Source organism: Octodon degus, unplaced genomic scaffold (assembly GCF_000260255.1).
Source record: "Octodon degus isolate 3935 unplaced genomic scaffold, OctDeg1.0 scaffold00030, whole genome shotgun sequence".
Lineage (NCBI taxonomy): Eukaryota > Metazoa > Chordata > Mammalia > Rodentia > Octodontidae > Octodon > Octodon degus.
The window spans coordinates 3,717,841-3,733,649 of record NW_004524606.1 but is presented as its reverse complement, the minus strand read 5'-3'; the positions used below and the strand labels follow the sequence as shown (position 1 = coordinate 3,733,649).

Here is a 15,809-nt window from a genome sequence, read left to right as displayed (position 1 = left end):
CTGTGTATTCAAAGTGGTTAGGATAGATATATAGTTACATTCTCTTAATGAATAGAGGGATTTGTTCTAATAGTGTTTGTAAATAGGATATCAAGCCTCATCTTGTACAGCAGTTAACCACTAGGAAGAATGTATGCAATGTCTTAATTATTGAAACTGTCCTACCAATTTGGTTTGAAACTATCTCATTGCTATTTGTTTCTCAATAAAATTATGGGAAAAAAAAAGAATGGCTAAGATAAAAAAACCCTTATAATACCAAGTGCTGACAGGTTTCAGAACATACGCTACTGATTAGGGATGCAAAACAACGTGGCCCCAAACAAATCTGGCAATTTCTCATGAAATTAAGCCTACTTTTGCCTTATGGCCAAACACTCCTATTTGTGTCTGCCAAAGAAAGATGAAAACCTGTGATCGCAAAAACCTAAGTACAACTACTTATACCAGTTCTTTTCATAGTAACTAACTGGACAGAACTCAAATATGTTTGAACAAATGAACAGATAAACACCTATTTTTGCATTCCATTGTACACTCAAACAACAGAATACCACCCAACCAATGAAAAAGGAACGAACTTTTGATACACACAGTGACTGGAATGAATCTCAAAAGCATTATGCTATATGACTGACACTAGTCTTAGAAGGTTATACCAATAAGTCAAGTATGGTGGGACCTGGGACCTGCCTATGATCTCAGCTACTAGGAGGCTAAGGCAGGAGAACCAGATTTAAGGCCAGCCTGGACCATTTTTTCAGTATCCCAAAAATTAAAACATTAAGCAGGCTGTGAATAATATAAACTATATTCTCAAAACAAATTGATATTCTAAATTCCAAAACAAAACTATTGCAATGGAGAACAGATCAATGGCTGCCAGTGTCTAGAAGAACTCCAAAGGTACAGCCAGCACAGGACAGTTTCAGGATGACAGAGGCACCCTATCTCCTGACTGTGCTGGTAGTTATAGAAACACACATGTGCTAAAATTCATAGCACTGTAAGCAGAAACAAGTCAGTGTTATGGAAGATTATTTTTAAAGATAAACAATAATCATGATTTCTTTGCTTGAAATGCATACATGGAAGTGGGAAGGAAGAAATATGTACATAAAATTCTTTCCTCCCCACTAAAAGACCCAGATACAATCATGTACTCAAGCCTGTATCTTGACTTCTACATATTATTCCCACTGTGAGAACTCCAGGGCTCCTCGGGAAGATCACTCATCACAGGATCTGCCAGTGAGGCTACATGTAGAGCTGAGTAGAATGGAGCGCTACTCCAGCTGATCCTCAGAGGATAATAGAGAAAATGCCAAAGAAGAAGAGAAGTGGGCCTGAAGCATCTCCCACTGACCAAACTAAGACAGTTTAAGCATCAGAATAATGTGTGGTAATGGACATAATTATTGAATAAAAATAATCCAGAATTATAGTGGTGGACAGCAAATATTTGTGAACACACTAGAACCCAGTGAACTTTCACTTTTAATTATATAGAGTATACAAATTATATCTCAATGAGACTGATAAAAAAAAATCCATGAGTCCATAGGAATAGTAAAAATAAATTGGGGGGGAAAGAGAAAAGTTCTTTATAGAAGAATGCCAGTAAATAAATTCAGAGAAAAGTGACAGTGTTAGGAAAATAATCATTTTGCAATAGTAATGTAATAAATGTTTCAGCTCATCCACAGAGGGTAAAACTATTAGGTGAAAGATTATTGGGGAACAGGATGATCACAGTCTCAAAATGTTATGACAGCAATTACTTTTTACTAGCATAGGAGCACAGACTCTTTAATGTACTGAAAGCCAGAGAACAACTTATATTGCTGAGCCCCATTTTTGCCAATTCAGGGAATAAGGCAGTATAGAATGAATGAATGAATGAATGGATATATATATATATATATATTTGAGCACCAAAAATAACAATAATAAAAGTAACCTGAATCTAATCATAAGGACATCAGACAATCCACATTATGGGACTTTATAGTACTCTGGACTGTACAAAAATGTCAGTGTGATGGAAAACAAAAAGCTGGGGCATCTAATAACCAAATACAATCTGTAACCCTTCACTGAATCCTGAAGAGACATAAAAGTTGTAAAACTCTTAACTGCTGGGATAATACAGAAAACCAGCCACGTAAGAGATAATGTTAACACAACTCATTAAATTTCTGGGTATAATAAAAGAGTTATAAGAACTATGATTCCATTTGCAGAAAATACACAGAAATATTTAGTGATTAACTGTCAGAGTGTCTACTACCATTCTGAAGGTTTCAGGGGAAAAGCAGTCAAGGAAAGGGGGAGAGAGAGAAGATAGAGGGAAACAGAGAGACAGAGAAATTAGTTTTGAGATTGATTTATTAGTGTGATTTTATTTTAAAAGAAGCAAAAATAAGGAGAAAAGGCAACAGAGATGGAAGCTTGGCAGAGGCAGAGCTGTGGCTGGGTCTCAGGCAGTCTGGTGGGAAAGCCAGTGGTCTGAACCACTGTGCTCAGCAGACTTCATGAAACAGCAAAGCCAACTCCCGGGACTAAGAGATCATCAGAGGCAGGGAATACAGTGCCAGAGTAAAAGAGAAGATGGGAGACTCCAGGATTCTCAAGAGAAAGGGACACAGTACAAAAGACAATATGATTTCAAGGTTGTCACAATTTTTTTTTTTTTTGAAGGCAAGTAATGTACCCCCTCTAGGGGGTGGGGGGTGGAGGAGAGAAAGAAAGAAAATTAGAAACTCTAAGAAAAAATAGCTCATGTCCCAAATATTCAGGAAATTTAATTTATAAGATTAAATTTTAGCAACGGATAGAGTCCAAGAAAAGGTATTCTATCTAATTCTAATGCTGGAAACACTCCCTTCTGGGTGACATAGCACCAACACTAATGGAAACAATAACCTGAGCCTGCTATCTGGCCTGGTGACCACTCATGAAGTCTCCCAAACACACATAAACAACTTGTAGAAGCAACAAAAAAACATGGAGTGATTTGAGTGAAGGACAATACCAAACTGTTAGTCATTTTGAAAACTAGGGGTGAAAGTTTTTTCCAAGAAATAGAACTTGTAAGTTACGTCAGGCAAGAAGGTAAAAGGAAGCTACAGCCTCACAATGAAAGAAAGCTTTAAGATGCTGAAAGTGTGTGTGGCCTAAGAAACAACGACACAGGGCCAGGGGAGTAGCTTGGTAGCAGAGCATGCACCCAGCACTAGAGGGCCCTGCGTTCAATGTCCAGCACTTGAAAGGAAAGAGGAAGCACAGCAGGAGGGTGGGCCAGTGGGCACAAATATATTACTTAGAAAGTTTCTAAAATAACCTAAAAGAAGGAAACATGTAGGTCTGGAATGCTAGGGTGAGACAGGATTGAAAAGAAGTAAGTATTGTGAGCTAAATTTCAGATCTCAAAATTCAATTTTACTAACTACAGTGGAAAATTAAGAAGCAGATGCATGGGCCGGGAAGATAGCTCAGTAGAATAAGCACATGCCTGGCTAGCACAAGGACCTGAGTTCAATTCCTGGTTCTGGAAAAAAAAAAAAAAAAAAAAAAGGAAGCAGATGCTTGACTACATTATACTGAATGTTAAAGTAATCAGAAGAATTAAAAATAAAAATTGATTTAAAAGAGTAACTCTCCAGTAAGTGGGAAAAGAACAGACAGATGGACAAGAGACTGCTGCTTTTAAGTTCTGTATCATGAGGCTTGCTACTGATTTCATGTATTACAAATTAATAATAAAAATGTTTTAAATTTAACTTCTTATTGTTGTTGTTGTTGTGATGATGATGATGATGATGATGATGATGATGATGATGATGATGATGATGATTTTGTGGAACCGGGGATTGAACTCAGGCCCTTGCACTTGCCAGGGAAGCACTTATTCTACTGAGCCATCTCCCCGGCCCCATTATCATTACTTTAGGTCATTTTAAGACTATCTGTACTTGAGTTTAATGCCAAAATCTGACAATCTTTCTAAGCTTTTTTGTTTTTAAAATAATTTAAAGACTTTCATAAAAGTTGCCAAAATGGTACAGTTCAAAATAAACTCCACAGACAGCTTCTCTAGGATCAGTATTTTAACCAGGCTACCCTTATCAAAGCCAGCTATGGCATTATAGATCCCACAGGAGTTTTACCACTTTTCTCTCTGAGAAGCCTTTTCCCATTCCAGGAGCCAGTTCAGGACACTACCTCGCATCCACTTGCTGCTGCCTTCGCCTCCTCCTATTTTTAACCATCCTTTCATCTTTATTTTCCATGACCTCAACAACTGTATTAGACAACTTTTCTGTTAATAAGACACAGTACCTGATGCAATGCAAAAGAGAAGTTTAGTCAGGGAGATAGCTCAGTGGCATAAGCACAAGGTCCAGAGTTCAATCTCAGGTACTATGAGAGTGAGAGAGCAAGAGAGCGAGAGAGTGAGACAGAGGCAGACAGAAAGACAGAGACAGAGAGAGAGAGAGACAGAGACCGAAAGAGACAGAGTGAGAGAGACAGAGCGAGAGACAGAGTGAAAGCGAGAGCACGGTTTAACTTGGTTGACAATTTCAGTGGATTCTGTCTGTGGTCAGTTGGCTCCAAGGCAGGAACACTGAGGCTGAAGGGCCTGACAGAGCAAAGCTGTTTAGTTCATGAAGATCAGTAAACAGAATGTGGATGCAGTGGCAGAGAAGAATGGGTCGGGGTCACACCTGCATGACTCACCTAGACGTATGCTCCACCAATCCTTGGGGCAGACCCTAAAGTCATCAGATTGATAATCCACCCTACCCACTATAATTTTGCCTCATTGGGTTTATACAACGTTTTTCTCATGTTCACTCTACAATTATTTGCTTGGCTAGAAGACCAAATAAGTGACATTACACCCTTCTTGGGCACCATAATGGACATGTATTACTACTAATAATGTCTGCCAGTTTTCCAACTGTAAAAGTACTATCCTCCTCTTAGTCACTGATAAACAGCATGAGGGAAATACTCAGAGACCACGCACTTATAGTTTTAAATAACTGACAAAGATTATATACGCCCAAAGTATACATCATGATTTGACACATATATGCATTTTCTGATGGTTATCATGACTTCAGTAGTAAAACACACCCAAAATCACCACCCTGCCACACTTCAGATTCCCAGGACATCCTCATGGTACAACTGAAAGTTTACACTTTCTCCAGCATCTCCTCTTCTGCCCCGGGAATACTCTCTGCTTCTACTCTCTGCTTCTGCAGGTTCAGCTCTTAAATTCCACCTGTGAGATCATGTATTACAGCACTTGTCTGTCTGTTATAACACTCATTTTCTAAGTGAAAGGTACTTACCCTTCTTATCATTTTGAGATGCACAGTGAAGTATTTCAGGATAAAGTAATGCATAGAATGTGCGTCAGACTAAAGAACAGCAAGAAGTAGGTATGGGCACAGGTGGATCAATAATGGCCAAGGGTTGGTAGCAACTGAAGCTGAGTGACGGGATGACAGGGCTTCATGTTCTAATCTGCTTTCATCTATCTCTAAAGTTTTCCATGGTAAAGATTTGGAAAAGTTAGAACTGAAATCAATTTTGTGCATGCATGCAGCAAAAGATAAACCAAACTTATACATTCAAGTACTTTGGGTCAGAACATATTATCATGCTTGGATTTGCATTTTCCAACCTGACCCGGTTCTAGAAATGCCAAGTAAGCAATCTAGGAGCTGCCATCAAAATCTATTAACACGGGCATTGTGCGCCCTCTAGTGTCTGATTTCATAACCACAAGTTTTACATCCACATGAGTATTTTCAAAAATGAGAAATAGGCTTTTTCACTGATTCCTGCTTCTTTGAAAAAATGGATGTATATATATATGGGAAGATGCCAGTGAAATGCTTCTAACTGATAATTAGATTGACTTGAGCATCTTTCTTCATCCATTCTTTATTAAGGCTGCTTAGGTCCTGATACCTGTAATCATAGTACTCCAATGGATGAGGCAGGAGAATTACAAGCTTAGGCCAACTTAGCGATACTCTGCATCTCACAATAAAAGAAACTTATAAGGCTGAAGACATAGCTGAATGCAAAGAGTCTAAGTTCAATTTTCTTGCAAAAAGGAATCCTCTGACACTCAAAAATTGTACTATACTTCTAGACCAACAAATCTGCTGTAAGCCTTACAGATCTGTCACTTTACCAGGATTTCATGAAAAATTCTTAAAGATGTGAGAAGAAGGTAAACTATGACAAGAAAAATAGATTAGAATTCTAATTAGCTTGACTTTAAATTCCAGGTCTAAACTCTGACTTAGAAAAAAAGTTAGTATTTTACCATTTAGTAATTGAAAGATTATAAAAGTATATGTAAATCCATCATAATTCACATTTAAAGGTAACAATTTTTCATTACATGATCTCCAAGATGATCTGTAGCCAGCTCATCAAAATCTACAGATTAGCATTTTCAGGAATTGCATTAATGAAAACCTTCAACTACTGTCCCTAAGCTGACTTCACATTTAGTTTTTCTAATATGTAAATACAGCATGTTGTTTAATCCTCCTGATAAGACAGTGGTTGTTCAGATATGAGGCAGGAGAATTACAAGCTTAGGCCAACTATGGAATACAGCACTGAGTTCAAAATTAACTTAACATTGTTCAGTGGACATAAGTTGCATCTGAAGATTCTTCCTCATGAAGAAGTTCTTTACGATTTCCATGTGTTACTTCAGAAAATATATATATTTTATATTATATATATATATATATTTCACAAGAGCAATCATAACTAGAAATAACAAGAGTAAAGTAAGGGTTTTTTATGGGTAGTACAAGATTACCAGGAAATATAATGAGAAGTCAAGAAGAAAACTGACTTCTTTGACAGTGAAGAATATTTGACAGAAAACCATTAATTTGTCTGGCAATCAAGTGGAGGACCCCCATATTCTCATGAAATCCATGTTTATTCAAATATCAACTAGAAATATTAAAAATATTAAGTGTACTTCTGAGAAATACAACTCAGTTTGTTCATTCTGTATTTTGTGTTTTAGGTGTTAGACAACAGTAGGAAACAAATGGACAGGGCTGGCCAAATATCTCAGTGGATAAAAGGGCCTGCTTAGGCAGATGCAGAGACCGGGAGTTCAATGCCCAGGTCTGCCCTGACAGCCCTGCCCCTGGGGTGCGCTGAGACAGCCATTGAGACTGGGTGTGGTGATGCACACCTGTAATCCCAGCACTTGGGAGGCTGAAAACAGGAGAATCACTAAGAGTCTGATCTACGCAATGAGACCCTGTAGACTCCATAGACCCTGTCCTAAATACCAAAAAAAAAAAGAAAAGAAACAAACAAACAAATGGACAAGAAGCACCTGCCTTCTAACAGAGGGAGGGAAACAGGAAAAAAAATTGTAACCAAGAAATGCAGATGATTTCAGATAGTGGTGCACATCAGGGTAAAAGATGCAGGACTGGCACTGGCACAGATCTATCTCAGTCTGACTAGTCACAGGAAGCCCCTCAAAGAAAGGTCACATGGGCAAATGGCATGAGCCAATCATGGAAACACCAGAAGCAAACACACTTTAAAGACACTGTTATCTATGAGCAGTTCTATCAAAGCAGATTTCTACATCTATGTCTTCTAATTATTCCTGGCACTAATGCATATCTAAAGTTTTAAGGACCAAAGAGCTACAAATATGTAATATTCACTTTACATATTTATTTGTCTCCAAAGGAAAATGTATATGCTATGAAATGCAAAATAAACAGCTACCAAAAGTTTGTGCGCTCTGGATTCCTTGTTTCTCTCCCTGTTATAGGTAAACCCCGTCTCAATTATAACTGGAGGCTTCAGTTACTAGGAAGTAAAGATCTGTTTGGGACTCCTGTGAGGATTATACAAAAAAATGTATCAAAAACTTAGCACAGTGTCCAGAATACCATAAATACTCATTAAACACCAGTTATTATTTCAATTTAAAATGTGATTTACATACTTTTAAAAGAAACTGTTTACAAATGATTATATCAGTATGAGTATATTCCAAGATTTTTAACTTTAAAATCAAAACTGTATGAAAAATAAGTTGGAAATAAATTTATGGGCTGGGGAGACAGCTCAGCAGAATAAGCACCTGCCTGGCAAGTGCAAGGTCCCAAGTTCAATCCCCAGTACTGTACGCCGTGCTGGCCCCAGAACTGTGGGTAAACTGTATCTGCCCTGAAACCAGGTATGGTGATGCATCCCTGTAATCCCAGTGCTGGGGAGGCTGAGACAGGAGGATCACTACGAGTTTCAACTACGAAGCGAGACCCTGTATCAAGTAAATTTTTTAAAAAGAAACTTTTATCTTCAAAATAATGAGATACCACCAAATAATTCTTTAAGCAAAGCTTTCACATGGGTGTCCCCAAGAACAGAGGTGGTAGGAATAGAATAAAGATGAATATTATGGTTTCTAAAGCACAATTAAATGTCTAAAATGTCTGGCACTCATGGATATTAGCAAGGGGACACCCCAGGATGGGATGGAATTGTAAGATATGTGCAGTGGTCTGTTCTGAGAGGATAGACTATCAGTAAGAGGCTGAGTAGACAGAACACAGTAGACGCTGCAGGGTGACTCACTAACAGTACTGCCGGGGCCATCTATCCTGCCTTCCCCATTGCACTGCACAGCTACCTACTGAACTTTCCAAACCATAGGCAACTGGGAGGCCCAGAATGCTTTCATTTTCCAGATAAACAGAAGGACAGAAAAGTCTAGAACTACCTCCTTTCCTCTCCATCTTCATGGTTGAATGGGCCCCATGGCCTAGAAGTCCAGCCTCTACTTTGTGACCATAAGCATTCTGGTCAGCCAAGAAGAAAGAGACTAAATTCTCCTGGCCATCGATTAATCAGCACATCAGCCTCAGATTAAGCATGTTCAGATTTCTTGTTATACAAAGAAAACAAGAGGAGAAGGAAGAGGAGAAAGAAAAAAAGGAAATCCTTATTTGTTGAAAATTTGTACTCCTATTTTCTGTTCTCTGCAGCCTAACTGCAATCCAAACTAACACAAAGATGAAAGATGATATTCCACAGGGGATAAAAACACAAGGGAACAAGGGCCACTCCAACACCACAGTCTATGGCTGTAACATTTAAAATAAAGAAGAGAGGATTTCCATCTTTATCAACCTGTCTTCTAGATTTACATCATCACATATGCCTTTCAGTAAGTCATGCACATGGGAACTGATGCCCCCATTCGAAAACATCACCCATGTGCCAAAATAAAATTATACAGCATTTTCAAAACTTTACAGTTCAAACAAACAAACTTTGTCCAAGGAGCGAGAAAAGTAAATAGCAGCTGGTTTCACATAAACAAAGCATGAAAAAATATGTACTAAGAGACTAAAATAACTTGTCTACATTAATTTTACTAGATTGTTCTTCCTAAAATATTTATCTAAGAGATGATGAAAAACTGTAGGCTAGAAATCCATATTTGAGGAGTTATAATTTTAGATTCTTGCATTAAAGGATTAACTGAATGAACTATCCTTCATTCTTCATAAAACATATCTGCAGTAGTTATAATAATGTAAATGTCATTAAGTGACTCACTTTATAAGCTTTTCTGATTAAAGGGGAAATTTTATTTTCATTTGTTTAATATTCTCATTAATAAGAACGTTTTGTTACATATTTACCGAAAGTCTGAACAATAACAACAACAAAAAAAATGGACAAATTCCAAGAACAAACAGATTTTTTTTGCTTTTCCCATGAAGCTAACATTATGGAATTTTAACAGATGTTCTACTTGGTCATAGTTAATAAAATGAATTATGTAGGATTAAAGTAGGGTTCAATGTTTGCATTGGATTTTAAGTAAAAAAACAATTTCATAGTAACAGTTTGGAAAAGTTCCTAATTACTTTTCCCCTTGAATTTTTCAGTAGAATCACTTAAGATAAAAAAATAAGTATTGAAGCATTTATTTTTTAAAAATAAAACCAGTTTACACAAACTATTTTTTCAATGTTTAAGACTGAAATTTTAGAAAGTTCTGTACTCTTTGGTACAGTATTTCATCACCTGTCTATGGTAAAGATCATAGCAGCTCTGTGTGTATGGAAAGGCTGAGTCTCTGCCCTACCTGTTCCCAGCTCCCCTCGTGCTTACCATTCTGGCACGATAGTGGTGTGTGATAACATGTGGAAAGAATCAAGCTTAAAGAAATGGGAAAGCCGAGAATATTCATTGAGCACTCACTATGTGAACAGCCTTATGCTAACGCCTGTACACAGTACAAAGAAGTAAAGTCCAACAGTTTCAAGAAGCACTTTTATGTTACATGGGAAGACAAGTAACACATGAAATATAAAGACAAGCCAAAGAGACAGAGATTAAAAAAAAAAAAAAAAACTTCATAGAATCAGGGACAGATACACAGCACTAATACTAAAATCCTCACCTGATACTTTTTTTTTCCTCTTTTTACTGTTTTGAAAGTAGTAGTATACAGACTTAAAGATGGCATATAACAGAAGTTCTAGCTACAGTTGCTTCGAAATATTTTTCAATGTAAAACATTGAAGTACTGTACTCAGTAAGAAAGTCTCTGAATGGGTAATCTTATTTGAAAAACATGCTGCAACAAATCATCAATCTGATGAAAAAAGGAAATCATAAAATTTTTCAAACCCACTTATATTAGGGATTCTGATCAGCTCATCCATCAGTTAGGATAACTACATTATTATACTAAGATACTGCTTTCCCTACAGAAGTAGCAAGTCAATACAATATCAGTTACAGACTGTAATTCACTATAATTACAGAAATTCCTTTCTATAAAACATTCTAGAATTGCAACTGAGAACATTTACAAGCAATATTTGACCTCTCAGTTCAAACACAACAGTTGTTCATCATGAAACTGTTCACACATTCAAATGTAGAAGATGACATCCCTTTCAAGAACCTAGCAAGCAAGAAATGGCTTTAATTTCTGAATTTTCTAGTAGATGGTATTGCTGTAATACCTGTCTTAGGAGAGGGCTATGAAGATTTCAGTGTACATAATCTATGCAAAGTTCTTAGCATAAATGGGAAAACAGACAGAAACGTTAAGTAACTTGCCAAAAGCAGACAGTTGGTAGGGGCAGAACTGTGTATCACACCATGGTGTCCCTTCACTTTCAAAAGCTCTTTCCATTAGCAGCAATATGAATTATCACAGCTCACAGTTCTTTTTCTTTTCTTTTTTTTTTTTTTTTAATGTATTTGGTTCAGGGTCTCACTATACAGCTCAGTCTCATGATCCTCCTGTTTTCAGCTTCCCCAGCACTGGATTACAGGCATGCACCACCATACCTGTCTCAGTGACTGGCTCAGCAGGCCCAGGGGCAGTGCTGGTACAGCATGTGGTGCCAGGGATCAAACTCCAGTCCCCTCACTTGCCTAAGCATGGGCTTAGACCACTGAGCTACCTCACTGGCCCCACATTTCTTGAATATGTACAGTACTGTGTGGCAGTCACTATAGAGAATAGGGCACCTGAATCTTCTCATTTAATTCTCACAAGAATGTTGTCATGACTCAATCACTACACAGTGAAGGAAATAAAAGGCTTTTAGATACATGTCAATATGCTTAAACTTACTTAAGTTAAAGTTAAAACTATAAAGACATAATTTTTCATCTCCAGTGAGTGGCAGTGAAAACAGAGCACTCTTCTGCTATTGGAAAGAGTCAGCTGGCACTGCCACTAAGGGCCATTTGGTGCTACTTATCAAAATTACAAATGCCCTCACCTCTAGCCAAGTGTTCATACTTCTTGGTATGGAACGTACACACACTCTCAGACACAAATGAAATGGCATTTGAACACTACTAAGCAGTTCAGAATCTTTGTAATTTCTACCAACAGAGCAGTGGCTGAGTAGCTAATGGTTCCCTTATATGTAGTACTGTGCAAAAGAGTGATGCACTTTAAGAAGTGACTTAAATTGATCTAAAAAAAATAGGTTAATAAAAACAAAATTCATAACCCCTACATAGAAAGCTTCCAGAAAAACAGGCCAGAGTCTACCATAACATGAAGAGTTTGGGGATGGGGGTGAAACTAAGTGCGTAGACAAAAGAGCTGGGAAGACTTTCAATGACAATCAAGAGGCTTATCTTTAAAGGCACTTGTGTCCAGCTAACAGATTGGGGGACATTCTTATTGCCAAGGGACGGATGATAAGGGTATCCAAGTCTGGAAAGTTGTTCTATCTACTGTGTAGTGAACTTTTCAATGAGCAGTGATCTCTGTACCTAAATACAGGGGGTTACAATGCATATACAGGACCAGCTGAATGATTTGTTGGACCTGCTTAATTACTTATAGCAAAGTTGGGGTTGAAAGGAATAGTCCTCACCTACCTCTAAACTATTCAGTGGCTATTCTTGTCTATCAAAAAGGAAGCCAGGAGTTGTGCGTTACTAAAATGGCAACGTCCTACCACTGAGACAGCCCCAACCAACTTCTACCTTCAGATTTGTACAGTCAAGGGCCACATACCAATAATTTATCCTCTTATCTGGATGGATACAAGTCAGGGATTTCTCCCTGTGCCCTTTTCCAGTCCGCTAGCAAACACCCAGCTGAGGTGGGAGGTTCAACTTCTCCTTCTTACCAATACCCCAGTCTGGGAGTGCTCTGTTGAAGCATCCTCTGGTGGTCTGAAATAGATCTAATTCAGACTTGCTTTTATTAATTCAATACATATTAGCTAAGTACCATTCAAGCAGTCCTTCCTCTATAGGCCCTGGTGAATGTTGGATGTGCTTATAACTGCAGCCTTCACTACACTGAACTCTAAGGATCATATTTCCTTATTTGTTTCTCCAGAGAATGTCAATTGTTTAGGGCAGAAAAGTTGTGACTAACACCCAACACACAGCACTCTATAAATGACTGTAGAGTAGAATTTGTGGATATCTACTAGCTGAATTTATTTCCACTTGTTTTGAAACATACTGTCTTTCTTTGCTTGCTTTCTTTATACAAGTCTTTCTAATTTACATCCAACACTATGAGGCAGCTGTCTGCAAAATGTTTTGGTGAGTGTTCCACCTGAAATCGTCTTGGTTATGACAGCAGCTATGATTTTCCTCCCTGTTTTTGTTGCAATAACATCACTACACCAAGACACTTGGACACATCTAATTTGGCCAAGATCAGAAGAATGAAAACTGAAAAGATGAGGTAAATAGTATAATTTGTTGACCTTATTTAGACTCAGTAGAAAATTCCCAGTAACTAAGACAGTTTAAGAGAACATAAGGGACACACATGCAATCTCCACAAACATCAAAGGTGGATAAAAAGTATGAATGGATTCAAAAACTCTAAAGAACATATATAATCTGTTTTTTAATGCATAGATTCAAACTTCAATCTCATTCTAATGGGCTACTGCTATAGAGATAAAACTGTTTCAAAGAAAAAGCTGCACACAAAATAAATGTTCAAGTTCCCCAGTGATTCTCACTAAAGCTTCCATCTATTTTCTTACTGAAACAATCAAATGAGCTCTTGGCAAAAGATCTGATACTGGTGTCAGAATAATGTAAGAATCGAACTATTCATAATGCAAGAATTTTGTTTAAGACAGATGCATAATTTCTTATTTTTCTCACTTGGAAAACTATGTTTCATTCAGCAATAATACTTCTCTCATTCTATCTGAGAATCTTGTACAAAAGCAATACATCAACTAAAATCAGTTCTGAAAGATCTTTTATGAATTCACACAATGCAGAAGACCCTAATTACATTTCCAACAAACTTCTCCTATTTTGAGTAAACAAAGTCATTTCAGTAAGGTCACAATATTTGCAGGGACTGCAGTCTAAAAATTAATTACTAAAATAACATATGTCAAAATAAATTTTTAAAAGAATAGACTGCAGTTGTAACCATGTTTTATCTTTTTGTATGTAAAACCAGTACTCTGGAATATAAATGTATTCAGCATCATTTCAGAAGATTTTTGAAAATTTTTTTATTAGTTCCCTACCTTTTCCAACACCTAGATGAAATGTGAAGCTTAGTGCATCAGGGAATAAGAACAAAGATATAGTATGGGTGATATTTCTGAAAGACAGAGGTCATCTTTACACAAATAATTAATTAGGAAAATTCAGTCTGTCACCACAAGTTCTTCAGGTCTACACCAACCAGACAATGACCCCATAGGTTGCTACCTTGTAGAAATCAAACTTTTAAACAACATGTTAACAATGGTTATGTGTCATAAGGCAGACTGATATCTGCAATTGAAAATAAAACAACTGAGAATAAAATGGGAAATTTTAATGAGTATCAATATTTTGCCAGGAAATATACTCCTTAATTATATTATTAGCCAAGTATCTTCAAATAGAAAGACAGATGCAATAGAGTCATATATAAGTTCTCATTTGTGTTTTATTAGAAAATTATGTCCTGGCCAGGGAGATAGCTCAGTGGTGTAAGTGTCTGCCTGGCAAGTGCAAAGTAACGAGTTCAGTCAATAGTACCAAAAAAAGGGGGGGGGGGAGGTCCCATGTCAAAGATTTCTCTTGTATCTCATCATCTAAAATTCAACTTTTAGTCTCTCTTATGAGAGACAAAGATTAAAACATGAAACCTGTAAAAATGAAGTAAAATCACCTACTGCTGATAAAGCTTTTTTTTTTTTTTTTTTTCACTCAGGAAAGACAGACGGACGGACAGATGGATTGACTGACTGCCCGACTGACCTAGAAAGCACTGACCCTGGGTACACTGCACTTCAAGTCACCCACTTGCAGTTCTAGTCTCCAGGCCACAGTAAACTTCCCAGCTCATTCCATTCCCTTATGAGGGAGCCAAGCGATAACTCCATGATACATGCTTCGGAAAAAATTATCTCTGAAAGCACTTATTTCATTGCCAATTTTTCATTAATTGTCCATATTACAGTAATTTATTTTATATCACACTCTTAGTAATGAGTTTGCAGTATTTTGGTTATAAGAGACATTTACTCACTCTAGAAGAACAGTAAGGCCACACAAGGTTTAGCCATTTGGACCACTGGAAGAACTCTTCCAGCAAACCCATCCTACAATTCTTTTAGAGGTAAGAACCAAGACTACCAGCCATGTGTAACCTTGCTCATCTGGGCCTCCCTGAGTGAAGAAAAAATGTCTTCTTCCTTTTTAAAACATGTTTTACTGTAACAGGTATGCATAATACACAGTCCAAAGGTTGGCCACATCGTCAGTGTTTAACAGAGTGATAATTTCCCTTTTTGATTCTTAAACCAGTTTCCCCTAATATATTTCTAACGTTAAGAAACATAAATTTAATGAACAAAGCATATTATTCTTTTGTTCAATGGTGGAAGTGAGTTACCTCTCTTAAAACTGTGCTTTTATAGCCTCGATATAATCCTTGGATGCCCTGGAACAAACAAAACATCAAGAGTTCAGAAGTTAGAATAGCGAGGAGGACTTCTAAATGATATTCTGAGCAAGGATATTTGCCCGCTCTAAAATTTGAGACATGAAACATTCAGCCAAACTACAGTTCTACAAAGAGGTTAAAGGTTCTAAATTGGCTTACGGCACACAAAGCTCAGGTTAGCTTCTTTCACATGGATACATCTCAAAAAATAAAACTGACTCTATATTTACTTTTAGCTACTATTATTCAACATTTCTTTTCTTGAAAAACAAATTGTACTACTTCAAATATATTTCCAAAA

The 15,809-nt window shown here is 37.2% G+C and overlaps 1 protein-coding gene across 3 annotated transcripts in view; it reads right to left on the bottom strand.

Annotated features, from left to right (window-relative positions):
• Window positions 1–15,809, bottom strand: part of Slc25a26 (solute carrier family 25 member 26) — a 159,317-nt gene that overhangs the window by 86,400 nt on the left and 57,108 nt on the right. For all 3 annotated transcript variants that reach the window (XM_004629481.3, XM_023713343.1, XM_023713342.1), the window contains one exon: window positions 15,458–15,505. In XM_004629481.3, coding sequence (XP_004629538.2) covers window positions 15,458–15,505 — 48 coding nt within the window. The remainder of the gene's footprint in view (window positions 1–15,457; window positions 15,506–15,809) is intronic.